We start from the raw sequence: 16,985 nt of genomic DNA on the forward strand, positions 1-16,985 counted from the left end.
TGCGCACATCATGCCTTCATGGTTTCGACCGGGGCGGCGAACTGCCACTGCGTCAGTTTTCGTAGCTGTTCCATAAACACAAAAGTCAGGACAGTATTCGGCCTGCAGTACACGACATCAGCAACATCATTAACATTTCCTTATGGATGCGACTTACGTCAATCTCAACCACGCTGGGGTCCATCCCTTCATCAAGAAGATTGCACCTTCTTCCCTCAGACCCGTTTGCACAATACGAAGTAAAGACTATGTTCGATTAGTCAAATGCCTTCGATGGACTGGAACTGAAACTCTCTACTCACGTTTGCGCCTGGGCCGCTCGCAACAGCACTCTGAATCCTGCTCTTGAGGACATCGGCTGGCGCGCAAATCGTTGTCGCCGCAGTCCCAGCAAAGAGGGATGCTACGGCATGTGTTTTGATATCGTCCTTCATTTCATTTTGCAGGAGGATGCGTTTCGCTGTCGAGTATCTGTTTCGTGCTTTCACATTAGTTTTCCTTGATTTCTGCAGTCCCTCACTCGTGGATGTCCACTCCTTTGGCACTTACGTGGCGATTTGTCCCACGTCTATCATTTGATATCAGCTTCAATTAAACATGTCAGTCGTTTCCGAGATTTGTGCTTGACTTACTCATGAGGATACTGCGCACCACGTTGGCAGAGATGCCTCGGGTGAATGCCCCAACACCCTCTTCGCGACCTATCCTGTAGAGGCCCTCGACAGCATTTGAATATGCGAATCGTTCGCCAACACTCTTTGCTCCGTCAGCGCACATACGGACGAGAACAACCTAAGTTTCTGTCAGCGGATGCGATGCACTATGGAGTAATGCCAGTAGTAGTACCTCAGCAGGATTTCCGACAAGTCCCGCCATGCCTCCGGCCAACCCAGCACACGATATCGTCATCGCCGTAGTCAACTTCTCTTGGCCCGTCCATTGCTTAGCCTGTTGCGCAAAGTAGTTGTAGAGACCGAACCGGGCGGTGGAATATGTGGTTTGTCGGAAGATGGACGCTGACAGTCCAGACCATAATGAAAAGAAGCCTGGCCAGTGTAAGTGACGACGACGCCAAAATTTGATTTCTGCCTCTCACCATCTCTGGCTGCGAAACGGTACATTGCTCGAAACATAGACTCTCTTGACTTGAGAACCTGTATTCGACTACTCAAATTAGTATCCGATCTGCGCAGTCTATAACTCGAGGAATGCTCTCGACCTACTATTTCGTTTGGTCCAAAGGATGTGCTACATTCGCGTGATTAGTAGCCAGACTGAATACTGTAGTGCCGCTCGAAGGCGAACGTACTGAAACAGACTGCCATTGAGGCTGCAGCACCTCTGCGACCATCAGTCAGCTCAAAGTGCAACCTCTAATTTCGACCTGGAATCGTGTTACTCACCCGAGCCAGAAAGGCTCCTTCTGCTTGCTAGTGCCGGACATCGTGTGCTGATGTTGCTGTGGGTATATGCAATGCTACATGCAACCAAGTGCCAAAGTGCCAAAGGGACTTCTCAACATCCATTTTCAGAAGCTCGATCTGTGGACATGCTCTTTTGATAAGTAATGCGGCATTGTTACCATCGATCCCTTGTCTGAGCTTATCCGCCCGCTGTCCGTTGATACGCGCTGGTCTCGTTCTCTTCCCACAATCCCTCGGACTCCAAATGTAGAGCCGGCGAGCTCTCGGCCGCTCGGCGCAATGTTGAAATAGTCGAGCTCCAGTTTCACCACGCTGATGTCACATGGGACTCGTCGCATCGGCACTTCTTTTTGAGTCCGAGACGCACGGCCGAGGGACCTTCTTTTGTCTTCCGACTTGCGGAACCCCTCCGGTCTCGTTCAATCGGGGAAACAAAACCACTTCTGCATCCCACCATCTTGCTTGAACGCACGCCTCCTGGTCCGATGGATGATGCGCCCGCAGAGAAAGAACTGAAGCAGAAGAGTTCCCACAGTGATCGAAAACCAGAGGAAACCATGTCGAAGCTCTCACCGTCGCTCAAGGCACTTATCAACGCGCCGTTTGCCCGCCCCGGCCAGACGGCTGCGCCGTCGCATATTCGCGAGGTCTACCAGGCCATCGCTAAGGATGCGGCGTCGAAGAATGTCGGCGCAAAGCCGTGGCTAACAATTTCGGTACGCCGTTGCTTTGTGACTTCGCAGCTTCCATTGTGTTGCTCAATTGACTACAATTGAGTTGTTGAGACAGTGGTACGGGCTCCGTCATTAACCTCGGTACATCTTAGGCCGCAGCAACCTTCACACTCAACTCCCCCGAATCTCTAGAGTCCCTCTACAGCGTCGCTTCCTCCTCCGGTCGTCCCGACAAGCGCGAGACGGCTGAGTTCATCCGAGAGATCGGCCTTAAGTGCATCAGCTTCAACGGCATCCCCCGCACTATCAACTGCCTCAACGCCTTCTACGCGAGCCTCCCCAATGACGTTACGGCACAACTGGAGACGAAGCCGACGCGGACACCAAACGCGCAGAATATTGACGCCATCACGGTTCGCGGTCAGGGACTCTGGGACTCGATCTATGCGCCCTTCGAGGTCAAGCTCTACGAGAAGCTGGCGCAATCGCACCCGGATCTTCCAGTGCACATTCTCCACAGCCACTATGCTGGCTTGCTATCGGAACCCAAGGAGCGGGGAGGTCTGGCCAGCGTCGGGAGAGTGCTGACTTCGATGATTGCTATTTCATGCTTGCGAGCACAAACCGGTGTTGGCCCGCAGGTTCTGTCGCACGTCTTTGGCTTGAGGAAGGGACTTGAGGACGGCACACACAAGTCGGACAACCAGGAGGACATCCAGGGCGCGGAGTGGCTTGCTAGCGACGAGGGCAGCGAGTGGATTTTGAAGTCAGTCGATACCATCACGGAGGCCATTGGCGGAGCTGCGAGGTCAAACTTCGCTCCAGGACGCGAGTCCAAGTTGTAGGTCGCGGGGACCTGTGGTTCTCGTCGAGATGCTGTACACTACCGGGCTCCAGGACCGGATCATTTAGCCCTTCATGAATCCAAGCTTTGTTTCACATCAACACTTCCATGCACCAGTCCATCGTATCGTCAAACGTGCTTGATTTCTTTCGGACACAACCCGTCACGATACCAAGTACTGATGTTGGTTGCCCTTACAGCGACATGCATTGGAACCCAGGGCGCCAAATTTCTGACTCCTTTAGATAAAATGTTGACTGATGACGTGCGCATGTTTGCGCTTGCTCTGATATTGATCTTGTATTGACATAGGGCGGTCTACGGGGCGTTTGGAAAGGCTAGGTCTAAGATATTGATGGAACGCAGGAAACTCCGTAACTCGATGAAAGAGAATATTATTCTACCATAAGATCTAGTATGTCCGTCAATTCTCGGCATCCACCTCTTACTTGGCCATCCCTACAGCACCATCATGAAGTGAGGTTCCCGGTCATCGCCTGTACCAACGAACTGGTCATACTTTCCGGCAGCCTTGTCGCGGTTAATTTTGGCGCACCAAAGAACATTGATAAGGGTTCTGGGAAATCTGTTAGTTTTATCTCCAGGCATGAATTGCAGAAAGGTTTACTCACGCCACCCACGCATAACACAGCAGGCCCAGAATGACAGTGTGGCCCTTGTGGTACAACGGGCCATCAGTGCTAGGGTAGATGAAAGCTGCGGACAAAGTCAGTCGTAGTCTGAGGCGGAGACAGGTCAACAACTTACTGGCTACGAAACCACCGCAATTGGCAATGGCAAGCTGTAGTGCGGACGTTGTCGCGCGCTTGTAGTGACCGGCTGAGTTGTTGGAGTTCCAGACCAAGACGCACGGGACGGCGCTGTACATGCCAATAGCCATCAGGCACGTCATGGCGAATCTCGTCTGTGGCGCCGTGACATTGGCGATGGCTGCGTAGCCCGCGATGGAGATAGGCAGGACAAAGAGCATCAGTGTACCACGCAGACGGAGGCGATCGGATAAGAAGGCCACGAGAACTATGGTGGAAGTTAGCTTCGATTCGGATCAGTCTAGTCTTATGCTGCCATTGCTTACCTGTGACTGGGGTCGCAACCGCGTACGGGATCACGGACCAGAGTTGGACCTGGTTGGAGTTGGAAGCGATGTGCATGTCGCTGATGATCGTTGGAAGCTTTGTGTTTTCGTTAGCCATACGAGCACAACCTTCAAGCTTTTCGATTGACTAACAAATAGTCCAAAAGAGTACAGTCCAGACAGAATAGCAAAGTATGCGGTTGCGCTGAGCCAGATCTGGAGGTTGAAAACGCCACGACCAACTTCGGACCAACGAAACTTCTCTTCCCTTTCGCGTGATGAGCTGCGAAAGAGTCAGTATCAAACAGACGTTCGGCGTCAAGTGTGCAGCTTACTCAAATCTATCTCCAGCATGACCTTGGAGCCTGAGCAGTGCCCATACCCGCTCTTCTTCGGTAAGGATCTTCGCTGTCGCCAAATTGTTGGGCAACCCGATGGCAGCAATGATCCCGCACACGACGGTCTTAAATTACATGTTAGAATCAGATGAAACAGGCAGGTCGGGTTTCAAGACACTCACAAGGATGCCCTCGATGATGAAGATCCATCTCCAGCCTTCAAGGCCGGCTGCAGGACCAATCGCGGACAAGCCTCTCGCGAGGAGACCTCCAAATGCACCCGAGAGAGATGCAGCTGTATAGAAGATGCCGATGCGTAGGGCAAGTTCTCCACGGGTGTACAAGCCGGATAGATACAGCACCATACCGGGAAGCAGTCCGCCCTCAGTCAAGCCCAGGATTGCTCGGACTGCGACGAAGCTGCCGTAGCTCGGGACGAAGCCGAGGCACATGGCTTTATAAAGTCGGCAATCTTAATCATTGGGACCACCTTCGTTAAGAGACTTGACTTACTAACAATGCCCCAAGCACAGGTAAGAAAGGGCAGCCATATCCGCGGTGAGACCTTCTTCAAGACGAGGTTGCTTGGCAGTTCGCTGGGCGTGCATTAGCGACCGGACGACTGTGGGGAACCACATGGGACGAGAGCACGTTGACAGCGCCAAGATCAGCTGAGAACGGACGGAAAGATGTTACCTCGCGATGTATGTCGCATAGAAAACAGCCAAGCCTTGGTTGTATTGGTTGTTACTGATGCCAAGGTCCTCTACTAGGCCAATAATCTTTGCGTTGCCGACGTTGGTTCGGTCGAGAAAGGAACAGAGGAATAGTAGAGCCAAGAGTGGTAGGACCCTGTCAATCGTTGCGCGTTAGTTGAAGTGAGCCCTCAAAATGATCACTTACAGTTCAAGACTTGGGTAAAGCGCTCACCTAGTGTCAACTTTGAAGAGCAGAGTCTTTGTGAGATGCCGTTGACGTTCTGCTTCAACCTCTAGGTGGCTCTCGTCATGCTCAACCTTGGGGTCCATGTCAAAGTCCTTCGATGTCATATCGAATTTGGGTAAAGTTTGGCAGTGTAACCTTGGGAAACTATGAGAAGAGACTGAAAAGACGAGAACAACAGTCGAAGACAAGACAACAACAAGACCTGAGTTTCTATCTGCCAAGCAAGGGCAAAGCTTGGGGGTCCCTCCCCCGTTTTGAAGCCCGTCTTCCCCAGACCCTAAATCTGCGGGGGAGGACGAACCCACGGCGGGTAGTATCTTAGACCATCCCCGGATCGTCTCTCTGACTTTGCCGTCATCCCGTCCAGACCAATGACAAGCCTTTGTTTACTGTACGCCAGGAAGCTGACTCGGAATCTACTTTTGGTCTCCGAGAGCTACTGCAGAAGAAACTCCGAGTTCCCACAACTCCCGGTGCCCCGCCATGAAGACGTCAGAGACTCCCCTGTCTTTGCCTGCGTCTTCCCCCTCATGCCGAAGCCACTGCTGGACCGCGGGAGCGGAGGGACCTCTTCGCAGTCGGCGTGCAAAAGAACGGCCGAGGCGTCCCGCGCAGGAACCCGTTCAAAAAGATGAGGTCGCGCCCACCTAAGCCGAACGTAGATTTGCTCCCCGACTTATCGGCCTTCCTTTTTCTTTTACTTGTGCTTAATCTATGGTCTCTCGTCACAATTGACTGAAACCTTCCCTTTTGTGTTTTGTGGATAAGCCTGCCTCTCCTCCAGAAAAGGACCGAACAAATGTCTTCCATTACGCGCCAGTTGCGCCCGCGGGTGCTGGTCCGCGCATCCTTCAGAGCTGTGCCCGCAGTGTGTGCGCAACCTCAACGTTTCCCCCGCGCAAAGGTCCTTGGTGTTGCGACATGCCGGGGCATAACGACGACACCGGTCCGCAGATCACAGAAGGCGACTGTTACGAAGAGAGGTAGCTCAAAGCTGTATGCATCCGCCGACGAGGCTGTTGCAGACATCAAGAGCGGATCAACTATTCTGAGTTCGGGATTCGGACTGTGTGGTGTTGCTGGTAAGTCCGATGATGCTCTGTCTTGCAAGGCCAGAGAATTGGGAAGTGCCTGACATGTTTGACAACAGACACAATCATCGGTGCACTAAACCGCAGAGGCTCAGAGAACCTGCACTCCTTGACAGCAGTTTCAAACAATGCCGGCCAAGAAGGCAAGGGTGGTCTGGCTGTCCTCACCAAGGCTGGCCAGGTGAACCGCCTGATCCTGTCATTCCTTGGAAACAACAAGGCATTGGAGAAGAAGTATCTCACTGGAGAGATCGGCATTGAGCTGTGCCCTCAGGGAACGCTCGCTGAGAGGATCCGTGCCGGCGGTGCTGGAATTCCCGCCTTCTTTACCCCTACTGGAGCTCGTAGGTAACTCTTTTTGGAGATATGGGGAGCTTAGCTGACCCTTTGGTAGACTCATTGGTTCAAAGTGGCGACATCCCCGTTAAGCTCGATGCTTCTGGTGCGGTGAAGGAACGCGGTCGCACGAGGGAAACGAGAGAGTTTAACGGCAAGACATATCTCATGGAGACTGCTCTGACTGGCGATGTTGCTATCCTGAGAGCATGGAAGGTAGACACAGCTGGAAACTGCGTGTTCAGGTATGTGCAGCACTCACGAATAGCTTCGACACGTTGAGAAAGCTTGCTGACTGTATGTTCGCGCAGGTACACCACCAAAGCATTCGGACCCATCATGGCCAAGGCCGCGACAGTCACCATCGTCGAAGCGGAGAACATTGTCGAGGCGGGCGCAATTGACCCCAACGACGTCGACTTGCCCGGCATTTTCGTGGACCGAATCGTGCCCTCGACCGCCGAGAAGAACATCGAGATCCTCAAGACGAGGGCGGAGGATGGCGAGGGTGAGGACTTGAATGCGCCCAAGAACGACGCGCAGGCGAGGCGCAATCGCATCGCGAGACGTGCGGCAAAGGAGTTGCAAGAGGGTTTCTATGTGAACCTTGGCGTTGGTGAGTAGGCTCAGGCTCAAACTCAGGCCCCACGAAGTTTGAAGACAGATGTTGACGATAATAGGTATCCCGACTCTTGCTCCCTCATTCCTCCCGGCCGAGCGAAACGTTTGGATTCAGTCAGAGAACGGAATCTTGGGCATGGGTCCCTACCCAACCAAGGACCAGGTCGATGCGTAAGTATACCTTTGAGAGGAAGTGAGATGCGCGAGCTGACATGTCCAACTCTAGCGACATCGTCAATGCTGGCAAGGAGACCGTCACCCTCGTCCCCGGCGCTTCAACATTCGATAGTGCCGAGTCCTTTGGCATGATCCGTGGCGGCCACGTCGACGTCTCTATCCTCGGTGCGTTGCAGGTCAGCGCCACGGGCGACTTGGCCAACTATATGATTCCCGGCAAGGTGTTTAAGGGCATGGGTGGTGCTATGGACTTGGTGTCTAACCCCGACAACACCAAGATCGTTGTCGCGACTGAGCATGTTGCCAAGGACGGCTCTTCCAAGATTGTGCAGGACTGCAGTCTGCCGTTGACTGGTGCTCGTGTTGTCAGCACGATCATTACTGATCTGGTATGTGGCATGTGGCGATCGATTGAGAGATTCGTTGCTAACATGACGATAGTGTGTCTTTGAGGTCGACCGCAAGAATGGCGGCCTGACACTGACTGAGGTCGCGCCCGGTGTTAACATTGAAGAAGTGAAGTCGAAGACGGACGCAACATTTGAGGTCGCAAAGGATCTCAAGACGATGGAGTGAGATGGTGCTGTAATTGTAAAGCCTGTGTTTAAGATACCAATAGTGAAAGCAATGCAGTAAGCGATTCATTCATTTGTGTTTGTTCAATTCAAGTGTTATCATTCGTGGCTAATAATACATTAACATCTATTGTGTGGAAGTCCAAGCATTCATCGGCAGTCGTTCTCCCGGTGCGCTTGACAGAGATTGAATCGGGGCGGGGGGGTATCATCCAAGTTTGGGCACCAAAAGTGTTTAGGAAATTAAAGCAGAGCCTCCTTAGTCGCTGCTGGAGCTGGAGCTGCTGCTACCGCTGCGCTTGCGGTACGGGTCCTTCTTATGCTTGTCCTTCTTCTCCTTCTTATGCTTCTTCCCTGCCCTAAAGTTGGTTCATGTTAGTCGTGTGCTTGAAAAATCGAATTGAACAGTAGTCACTCACTTCTCCAACATGTTTGCACCAACAGCGCCAGCAATTGCACCGCCGAGGGTTCCGAGGAGACCGCCACCGGCCTTGTGCGCCGCCCATCCGGCCGCTCCGCCACCGACTAATGTTGCACCGAGGCCCTTATCCTGATCGGGACCGCCGGGACCAGCACCGTATTGAGGCTGTCCGCCGTATTGAGACTGTCCGCCGTGCTGAGACTGTCCGCCGTGCTGAGGTGCGCCATATTGCAATTGCTGGTTGTGAGCATAGCTGTCTCGGTTATCGTAGCTTTGCTGGTGTTGGTTGCCCTGAGCGTAGGTTGGTTGTTGGGGTCCGCCGTATCCGTGCTGCTGCTGCTGCTGCTGGGGAGGGGCGTTGTAGCCACCGCCCTGCTGGTACGGAGAGTGCGACTGCTGAGGGTAGCCGCCGCCACCGTGGTGTTGCTGGCCCTTTGAGAGGTGTTAGTATTGCTGACCTCGATGTTGCTTCTCGTTAACTTGAGGACTGTCTTGAAGGTCCTACCTGTGCATAGGTGGGCTGCTGAGGTGCGTAACCGCCCTGGTTGTATCCTTGCTGGCCTCCGTATCCCTGGTTCTGGTTGTGGCCGCCGCCGCCGCCGCCGCCGTAGTAGTCGTTCGCGGACATGTTGATGATTGAGGGTTGGTGAGTTGAGAGTTGAGATAGGTGGGTAACGATGTGTAGCAGACGTAGTATCGATTGAAGTCTGATATATTATTGAGTGAGCTGATCAACAGCCGAGAAAGAGGGGAATGCTGAAGCTTTATAAAAAGGCGTCAGACTTGCTTACTGCTGAGTCTCGAAGGAACGCTAATCACCTAGTCAGACGGAGCTTGCGGAAATTAGCAGGGACGGGCACAACATGCATACCGCAAGCAGCCCACCGCGGGACGGGGATTGAATCTCTCCCGACTTGTTCCCAGTCAAGCTAAGTTTCTTCCCCCGCTATCCATCTATGGAGCATGGCCCATAAGCCATAGAACCACCAGCGTTTTGCCCGCGCCCCTCGGCTCAGCTTCTATCCAGTCGTCATGTCGCCGTGGCGCAGTCACTGCGCGGGGTGGTTGTCAGCCCTGCTGCAACTTGCAAGCCACAGGCCGTGAGCTGATGGACAAGCCACCAATGACGCGACCCCATCCAGTCTGCTGCTGTCTGCTGTTGGGTAATTCGCATTCGGTTCCTCGGGTGTACACGTAGAGGGGTTGATGGCGAATCAATGACTAAAAGCTCGTGTTCCGTGGATTGCCAACTTGCCAAACGCGGAAATTCCAAGTTTCATGAAGCCATCGCGATATTACCAATAATAGTTTCTGTCATTATCTACTTATCTTGCAATCGTCAAAGGCAGTTACCAACATTTAGCGGCCCGACTTGTTGGTATGGGTCATCATGTTTCGCCGAGTACATCTGTGATCGGCTGAGCTCGTTTCAAGAACTGGATCGGACGAACTCTCATTCTGGCATTCTCTAGCGGTGCGACCACAGCCACTCACTTGCTGTGCTGCTGCACGCCATTAGCTATTGCATGCCCCCGGGGAGCACGGCCAAGATCCATCATCCAGCTTCGCGTAGTGGCCCCAGAATAAGATGCAGGGGAATGCCGTTGAGGGGAGTGGAGTTGGGCCGCAGCAGCTGACCTCGGCGTCTCCGGTCGCGGCGCGGGTGGGGCCGATTGGCCGACCTGGTCCCGGGGGAAAGGTCCAAATTGCCACGGCGGATTGGCGTCACAGCTCCGAGAGTTGGACGTCCCCGAGTCCGTTGGTATCGTCGCTCAATCGTCTCTCTTCCATTGTCTAGTCCGTATACTAGCACTCAGTGTACTGAGCTGAATGAGCATAAGATAAGGTACTCCGTAAAAGTAGATCAGACTTGACCCCGATCATAGCCGTGTGCACCCGCTGCTCTCTGCGACGTACCTACCTAGACAACACAGGAACCGCGTCATGCCAACCGACTACCTTGACAGTGATCTCTCATTTGAGAGATGGCCAGGCTCATCCAGAGACCTTCGACCGTTGATCCGGATGAAAGGATTGCAAAAGGCATTCCCTGATTGGCATCCAGGATTTGGAAGAGTGTCTCACAAGCTTCTACAACAGAGCGGTTGTTGCGGGGTATTCGACGCCGTCGCCGTGTAGCGCCATCGGATGATACATAGCGCTTGGGTTAGCATGAGCCAACACGTTCTACCCGAATATCAATGAGGCGATCTTGCAACACTTACACTGGTCGCGTGGAGGAACGGCAATGCTGCTGTGTATGACAAGTCTGGAAGCATTAATACCTAGCATATTCCTATTTCCAGGATTTTACATGTCTATTTGATAGATATTTCCATCCTGAACATACAGCTTTCAAGCAGCAAAAGATATCACGCCAAGACGTCATGACTACCATCATCAACAGCGTCCTTCCAGCCGGAGACCTCTCCACCCGTGCCTATGTGCGGTGGGACGCCAAAGGGGTTGAAGAAGTGCCTCCAAACGAAGCAGAGGACATCCAAGCCGTTGCTGATATGATCAACGAGGGACAGCGCAGAACTTGGAACTCGACACGGCATGGGTACAGCGGTACTCATGCCAGAACACAAGGGATCGTCAAAGGCACGTTTATCGTCCCTGATGACTTGCCTCCCCACTTGAAGCAGACGGAACTATTCCAACACGGCGGCGAGTACCCTGCAGCCTGTCGGTACAGCTCAGAGCCCGGTGACCCGGGTCTTGATGTGGGTATTCGCTGATTTACATCGTCCAATACAGTGTACATAGCTAACTCGTTGCAGGATCGCATCCCCCAACCCCGGGGCTTTGCCATGAAGCTGTTCAACGTCAAAGGAGAAATGTTTGAAGCAGGCAAGGATACTCCAACCCAGGACATTGAATTCAACAGTACCCCGGCCATTGACCTCGCCGATGCAAAGACGACAAAGGAAATTATCGGGCTTCGGCTCAAGCATGCTGGCAACAAAGAAGAATTGAACAAACATCTCAACGCTCGCCAAGACGCCCAGCTCCAACTCGCTCGAGACCAGGTCCGAAACACTCACCTTGAATCCACGCGACAGTATTCACAGACAGCGTACCGGTTCGGAGACTACGTCATCAAGTACTCCCTCGTTCCATCCACCGAGACGCAGAGGAAGCTCTACGACGAGACTGTGAAGCCAGAGCATGACGAGGCCATCCTGCAAAAGTGGTTGCAGAATTTTCATGCGCACCACGATGCGGAATATCTCTTCCAAGTGCAGCTGTTAGAGAATATCGATGACCAGCCTGTCGAGTACTCAGGTGCCGTGTGGGATGAGTCGAAGTACCCCTGGCAGACTGTCGGCAAGCTTGTGATTCCACAACAGGACAGTTTCGATTACAAGAGGAAGAGATTTTGGGAAGACTATGCTCGTGTTGACCCATGGCATGGGTTGAAGAGTCTCCAACCATTGGGTAGCTCGAACAGGCTTCGGCGGGCAGGTAAGTCGTCCATCTTACAATACTGGTGTTAGAACGCCCTGATACTTCGGATTTTAACACTTTCAGTCTACGCTGCGAGCAGCAGTATGCGCCGCAAGCTCAACGGCGTAAAAGAGGTTCAAGTCAAAAGTCTCGATGAGATACCTAATTGAAGATCTTTCCAGGCATCTGAGCAGGTCAAAGACCAGCGGCGGGCCAAAGGACACCGTCGGATGTCAACTTATGTCTGAGCAATGTCAAATTTTATACGACGAACCATCTAGTATTCATCCGCTGTAATATAAATTGCTGCTTCCTGTTTTCCATTTCAGCGAGTGTATTTATCTAATACTTGACGCATACTTCGATGCCTCCATGGCGGGCAAGGCATTGAGGTGACACCTTAAACAACATGTTCAAAACCCTACGATCTCTCAATAGTCAAAAACGCCGGTAGAAAAATACCCACTTTGCCTCTCCAGAACGGTAACTCAGGGCCAGGCAGGAGTTCGCTCTTCCAACCTCCCAAACGAGCGTCCAAACGTTTGTTTCGCAAAATACCGGGATCCACCTATTTACAAGCAGCACACATGCGGAGCCCTTGTCCTCAATCGTCAAAGTCCGGCATTTGTAAGTTTCTTTCAGAAACACAAATACCTCTCTCGAGATACTGCTCGTAGCTCAGGTGTATAACCGCCAGCAGCCCTGTTCGGAGTTTTTCCTCAGCGTCGCTTTTGTCCTGATGTCTTTGGCTCTTGACTCAATTCCCAATGAGGAAGAACATCGACAGCTGGGTGTTTTCTGAGCATTTTTTCAATATCCCCTATATCTTGGGCTGAAGCGTATTTCCCCAGACAGCCAAGTCGAATCAGAAAAGCAACCATAACGAGTGCGCAGTTCGGCTTGAATTGATCTTTGAGAAGGAGATTTACGATTTCATCCACTAGAAATGACGTGACACCTGAGACTTCGTTTAGGTTGAGTTTTTTGAATTCGGGGTTCTCACCCGATTTGAGTTCGAGGTCGTACGCAATCTTCACACCGAGTTCAGGAAAACCATCAAGGTGTTCCCCCGATCTATCGTCCCGGATGTAAGCAAACTGAATCGCATGGGGACCCTCAACTCTTGTGATCCAATTTTCGGGTAGACCTTGCCTTAGCTCCTCTTTAACCTCCCGTTCAATACAGGCCTTTGTAGACACGTCGTTTGACTCGCCATAATCCTCGGTTTTCGGCTGCTTGGGTTTGGCCTTGGCTTTCGGCTGAGTGAGTTGGTACTGATAGCCCCCGGCTGCACACTGATCGTACATGCGAGGAAAGTTTTTCTTTTCCGAACGTTGCGCGACCCAAATGCGGAAGGTGGCGCCTTCGCGCTTGTAGACGTTCAGATGAACACCAGTTGTTACGATACCGAAGATGGGGGACAAGCCACAGAGGAAACCGGTTAGGAAACCGAAACCATACAACGGCCACATCTCGTCGTTGTCTTCCCAGAGGCCTGTGCCAAAGTTGCCTTCATGCTTCTCTCCTGTCTTAGGAAGTTGAGAAAGAATAACTCTTATTGCTTTGATTGCCTCGACAACAGTGGCCGAGTCCTGCACATGAATCGAGTCTAGTTGAATATGCTTCTGTTGCGTGTCGAACGAAAGATATCCCCCCAACTGCGATTTGTAGCCTTGTAGACGCTGGGCCTCTTGAGGGCGAATAAACCCCAGTTTAATCCAAGCATTCTTATTCTTGGCAAGATAGTAGCCAAATTCCCAGTAATCGGATGTTCTCTGGAAGTTGTTATAGGCTTTGACAAGCTCAAGTAGTTTGTTGAATTTGTAGGGTGGCTTTGGAGTTGACATGGAGATTGCCGGAAAACTTGCGGTTGATTTGAAAGTGTTTTCTTCTTGTATTACAGTATTGCTTTTGGACGATTCTGGGAAGATATGTCTACAGATGGCATACAGAGTTTGGTGTTTTGGTTTGCTCAGTCAAAGTATCGACGGTTTGCTGCAACGTTTTGCCAACGACTCTACAGCACATGGTCGTCGCCATGGCCGATTTAAATCAATTCGTCCCGTAGGAGAGATGAAAGACCTTGATGAGTCTATTCAGGATCGGTTTCTTCGACAAAGCCGCAGCTTCGTTCGCTTACCGGTGTGCATATTGGGGGCAAAGCCGATGCTTAGCAGCTCACTAGCTCCCATTGGAGTGTCTCCCAACAAACGCAATGTTTTTCAAAGTGAAGTGTGAACATACCTGCTTTTATTGGAGGAGGCCTGGATGTAAAAGCACAATATCGGCATGAGACGACGTTGGAGAGCTAGTCTCCTTCCGAGGACAGACACATTGCCTTCTCTGCGTTAAATTAAGGAACACATCATTCATTCAACACCCTTGACCGTCAAGGCATCACGGTGTTGGAAGAAGTGTACAGCTGCCATTGGACACCGTGTAGAGACTGATTAAAGATTGCTAGGCTTCAAGTATGGGCTATCCTCTGCTCCTGCGCTAATGCACGTGGGTAAATTTCTTTCCAGCTTCTGCTTCGGCGACGATGACTACTTCACCATTTAGTGCTTTGACGAAGTCCGTTTTGGGCTAGGGTTAGTATTGAGAGCTCACCATATCAAATGCGGACATACATTGTATTGTATCCTTGGCTGCATTTACCATAGATCTTGGTAAACAACACAGTGGGAGTCAACTCGGACTTTGAATTATCAAATACCTCGTGGCCATGAGTATGTGTAACGAGAGCTTAAAAGGTGTTCAAGGTGAAAGAAGCTCATTGTTCAAGTCTTTTCAAGGTCGACATCTGGTGTTACACCAAGTTGAGTGTAGATGGTGACTTAGTACTGTGTGACACTTGGAGTTTTGGCCGATGATGGCCTCATGCCCAAATGGGATAGCCAGGGGCCGTTCTCGGTAAACGTCGGTGTATCCCGGTATATCTCGGTGTAGGTGCCGACTCAACTGCCGGTTGAACGTTTAGCCCCGGAACCGAGCTCAGAGCTCTGCGTGTGGTTGCCGAACCCAATTGCCATGGTATGCGGGTCCCCCCCCACCTCGGCTTTGGGGATCAAGCTGGGGAAATCGAGTGGAGGAAGGGGAAGAGCTATTCTCCCTGGCTAGCAGTACATCGCTCAAGCTCTCCCGGTTACCAAGCGACATCGCTCACGTTTACCCGACTCTTTTTCGGAACAGCCTTGGCCGAGGGCTACTTTCTAAACTTTGTTTCCTTTTCTCTGTACAACAAGTCTGGTTTCCTGTCAACATTTCTAGTCAATCGACGGCCGTAGCTCCGAGAAACACCACAAACATGTCTATCCCCAAAGGAATCTCGTCCGTCCTGAAGAAGGCGCCCTCCGACGTCGTCATTCTATCGTCGCTGCGAACGCCCGTGTGCCGATCGAACCGTGGACAGCTCAAGGACGCATACCCCGAAGAACTATTGTCGACCGTCCTCAAGGCCACCCTCGAGGCCAACCCGAACCTAGACCCCAAGAAGATTGAAGATGTCGCCGTCGGTGTCGTTCTCTCGGAGCTCGGCGGCTCCAAGGCGGCGCGCATGGCCATGAACCACGTCGGCTACTCCAACGACACCTCCCTGTACACCGTCAACCGTGCTTGCTCGTCATCGCTGCAGTCAATTGCCCTCATCGCATCGCAGATCAGGACCGAAACGATATCAGTGGGAATTGGCGCCGGAATGGAGAGCATGACCCGCAACTACGGCAGCCGTGCGATCCCCGTGGACGTGTGGCCCGCCCTCAAGGGTTCGCCGGTCAAGGACGCGAGAGACTGCATCATGGCGATGGGTCTCACATCCGAGAACGTCGCTGAGCGCTATGGCGTCTCGCGTGCGGACCAGGATGCGTTCGCGCTGCGCAGTCACCACAACGCCTCAAGGGCGAGAGAGGACGGTTCCTTCGCCAAGGAGATTGTCCCCGTCACAACAAGATTCCAGGAGACGGACAAGCAGGGCAACAAGGTCGGAGAGGAGCAGACAATCACAGTCACCAAGGACGACGGCATTCGCGCCAACATGGCCATCGAGGCCCTCCAGAAGCTGAAGCCGGCGTTCAAGGCCGACGGTGCCAGCACGGCGGGCAACTCGTCACAGGTTTCCGATGGCGCCGCCGCGACGCTGCTGATGCGCCGAAGCACCGCCACAGAGCTGGGCCTCACCGACAGCATCATCGGCAAGTTCGTTGGAGCCACCACCGTCGGATGCGCTCCCGATGAGATGGGTATCGGCCCCGCCCTGGCGATCCCCAAGCTCCTGGGTCAATTCGGCCTGGAGAACAAGGACGTGAACCGCTGGGAGATCAACGAGGCCTTCGCCAGTCAGGCGATTTACTGCCTGAGGGCGCTTGAGCTGGAACAGGCTTACGAGGATGGCAAGGTCAACCCCGACGGTGGTGCCATTGCCCTGGGTCATCCTCTGGGTGCCACCGGTGCGCGCATGACGAGCACCCTGCTCCACGGTCTCGGAAGATCTGGAGGCGAGGTCGGTGTTGTGAGCATGTGCGTCGGCACCGGCATGGGCATGGCTGGCCTGTTTGTAAGAGAGTAGAGTGTTAGTATAAAATTGAAGTTACCAGCATATATCTGTACCGCGCGCCGATCGTTCGGAAATTCCGAACCTATGGCTTCCAACTCCTCGCTCCTCCGGTACTCGCAGCGCCAAGTCTCAACGATCGTCCCCGGTGAATTCTTTTCACCATGGCCGGTTGCAACCCACCTTGCTGTAAGGTATTCTATGTAGGGTCATATCTTTGATTAGGCGCCGTGACTCTTCGGTAATCCGGCGAGATCAGTAGCAATACTCGCCGGCCTTCGCCATTCGGCATCGCCTCACCACGTGGGCCTAGTGCATTTTGGTGTGATCGACGCATAGATACATAGTAGGTATTATGGCAGTCTAAATGGCCCTACTACCTCCTGCCTTGCAGTATCTTTCCACTTCTTTGTTAAGACTCTATTGAATGGGCAGACGCGTTGA

General features: G+C 52.6%; 8 protein-coding genes across 8 annotated transcripts; 4 read left to right on the forward strand and 4 right to left on the reverse strand.

Annotated features, from left to right (window-relative positions):
- Positions 1-8: 8 nt before the first annotated feature.
- BDP81DRAFT_464760 (mitochondrial dicarboxylate transporter) lies at positions 9-1,444 on the reverse strand (the record flags this gene model as incomplete). Its single annotated transcript, XM_060594193.1, has 10 exons — positions 9-102; positions 158-246; positions 303-471; positions 550-568; positions 633-792; positions 847-1,046; positions 1,097-1,164; positions 1,224-1,248; positions 1,310-1,341; positions 1,404-1,444. 10 exons carry the CDS (start codon positions 1,442-1,444, stop codon positions 9-11), a joined length of 897 nt encoding a protein of 298 aa, XP_060440195.1.
- A 537-nt stretch (positions 1,445-1,981) lies between these two features.
- On the forward strand, positions 1,982-2,943 carry BDP81DRAFT_330633 (uncharacterized protein; the record flags this gene model as incomplete). The annotated part of the gene is made up of 2 exons (XM_060585425.1): positions 1,982-2,140; positions 2,251-2,943. The coding sequence occupies 2 exons, from the start codon at positions 1,982-1,984 to the stop codon at positions 2,941-2,943; spliced, it is 852 nt and encodes a 283-aa protein (XP_060440196.1).
- Positions 2,944-3,215: 272 nt separating this feature from the next.
- BDP81DRAFT_475127 (major facilitator superfamily transporter) lies at positions 3,216-5,573 on the reverse strand. The gene is made up of 10 exons (XM_060594723.1): positions 5,307-5,573; positions 5,073-5,228; positions 4,890-4,972; positions 4,559-4,830; positions 4,374-4,501; positions 4,192-4,321; positions 4,039-4,135; positions 3,711-3,980; positions 3,575-3,659; positions 3,216-3,519 (listed from the first exon to the last, which is right to left on the reverse strand). The coding sequence occupies exons 1-10, from the start codon at positions 5,423-5,425 to the stop codon at positions 3,402-3,404; spliced, it is 1,458 nt and encodes a 485-aa protein (XP_060440197.1). The 5' UTR covers positions 5,426-5,573; the 3' UTR covers positions 3,216-3,401.
- Positions 5,574-6,120: 547 nt separating this feature from the next.
- BDP81DRAFT_453824 (coenzyme A transferase) lies at positions 6,121-8,122 on the forward strand (the record flags this gene model as incomplete). Its single annotated transcript, XM_060592867.1, has 7 exons — positions 6,121-6,403; positions 6,472-6,756; positions 6,807-6,993; positions 7,060-7,364; positions 7,429-7,540; positions 7,596-7,935; positions 7,988-8,122. 7 exons carry the CDS (start codon positions 6,121-6,123, stop codon positions 8,120-8,122), a joined length of 1,647 nt encoding a protein of 548 aa, XP_060440198.1.
- A 258-nt stretch (positions 8,123-8,380) lies between these two features.
- On the reverse strand, positions 8,381-9,379 carry BDP81DRAFT_475129 (uncharacterized protein; the record flags this gene model as incomplete). The annotated part of the gene is made up of 3 exons (XM_060594724.1): positions 9,048-9,379; positions 8,541-8,974; positions 8,381-8,480 (listed from the first exon to the last, which is right to left on the reverse strand). Exons 1-3 carry the CDS (start codon positions 9,168-9,170, stop codon positions 8,381-8,383), a joined length of 657 nt encoding a protein of 218 aa, XP_060440199.1. The 5' UTR covers positions 9,171-9,379.
- A 1,426-nt stretch (positions 9,380-10,805) lies between these two features.
- On the forward strand, positions 10,806-12,482 carry BDP81DRAFT_112392 (catalase-like domain-containing protein). The gene is made up of 3 exons (XM_060581496.1): positions 10,806-11,268; positions 11,326-12,010; positions 12,077-12,482. The coding sequence occupies exons 1-3, from the start codon at positions 10,930-10,932 to the stop codon at positions 12,160-12,162; spliced, it is 1,110 nt and encodes a 369-aa protein (XP_060440200.1). The 5' UTR covers positions 10,806-10,929; the 3' UTR covers positions 12,163-12,482.
- BDP81DRAFT_501785 (uncharacterized protein) lies at positions 12,378-14,142 on the reverse strand (the record flags this gene model as incomplete). The annotated part of the gene is made up of 2 exons (XM_060595542.1): positions 12,378-13,913; positions 14,133-14,142. 2 exons carry the CDS (start codon positions 14,140-14,142, stop codon positions 12,712-12,714), a joined length of 1,212 nt encoding a protein of 403 aa, XP_060440201.1. The 3' UTR covers positions 12,378-12,711.
- A 953-nt stretch (positions 14,143-15,095) lies between these two features.
- On the forward strand, positions 15,096-16,596 carry BDP81DRAFT_438088 (acetyl-CoA acetyltransferase). The gene has a single exon (XM_060591286.1). It carries the CDS (start codon positions 15,300-15,302, stop codon positions 16,554-16,556), a length of 1,257 nt encoding a protein of 418 aa, XP_060440202.1. The 5' UTR covers positions 15,096-15,299; the 3' UTR covers positions 16,557-16,596.
- Positions 16,597-16,985: the final 389 nt, after the last annotated feature.

The sequence above is a fragment of the Colletotrichum phormii genome (assembly GCF_030913505.1).
Source record: "Colletotrichum phormii strain CBS 102054 chromosome Unknown BDP81scaffold_25, whole genome shotgun sequence".
NCBI lineage: Eukaryota > Fungi > Ascomycota > Sordariomycetes > Glomerellales > Glomerellaceae > Colletotrichum > Colletotrichum phormii.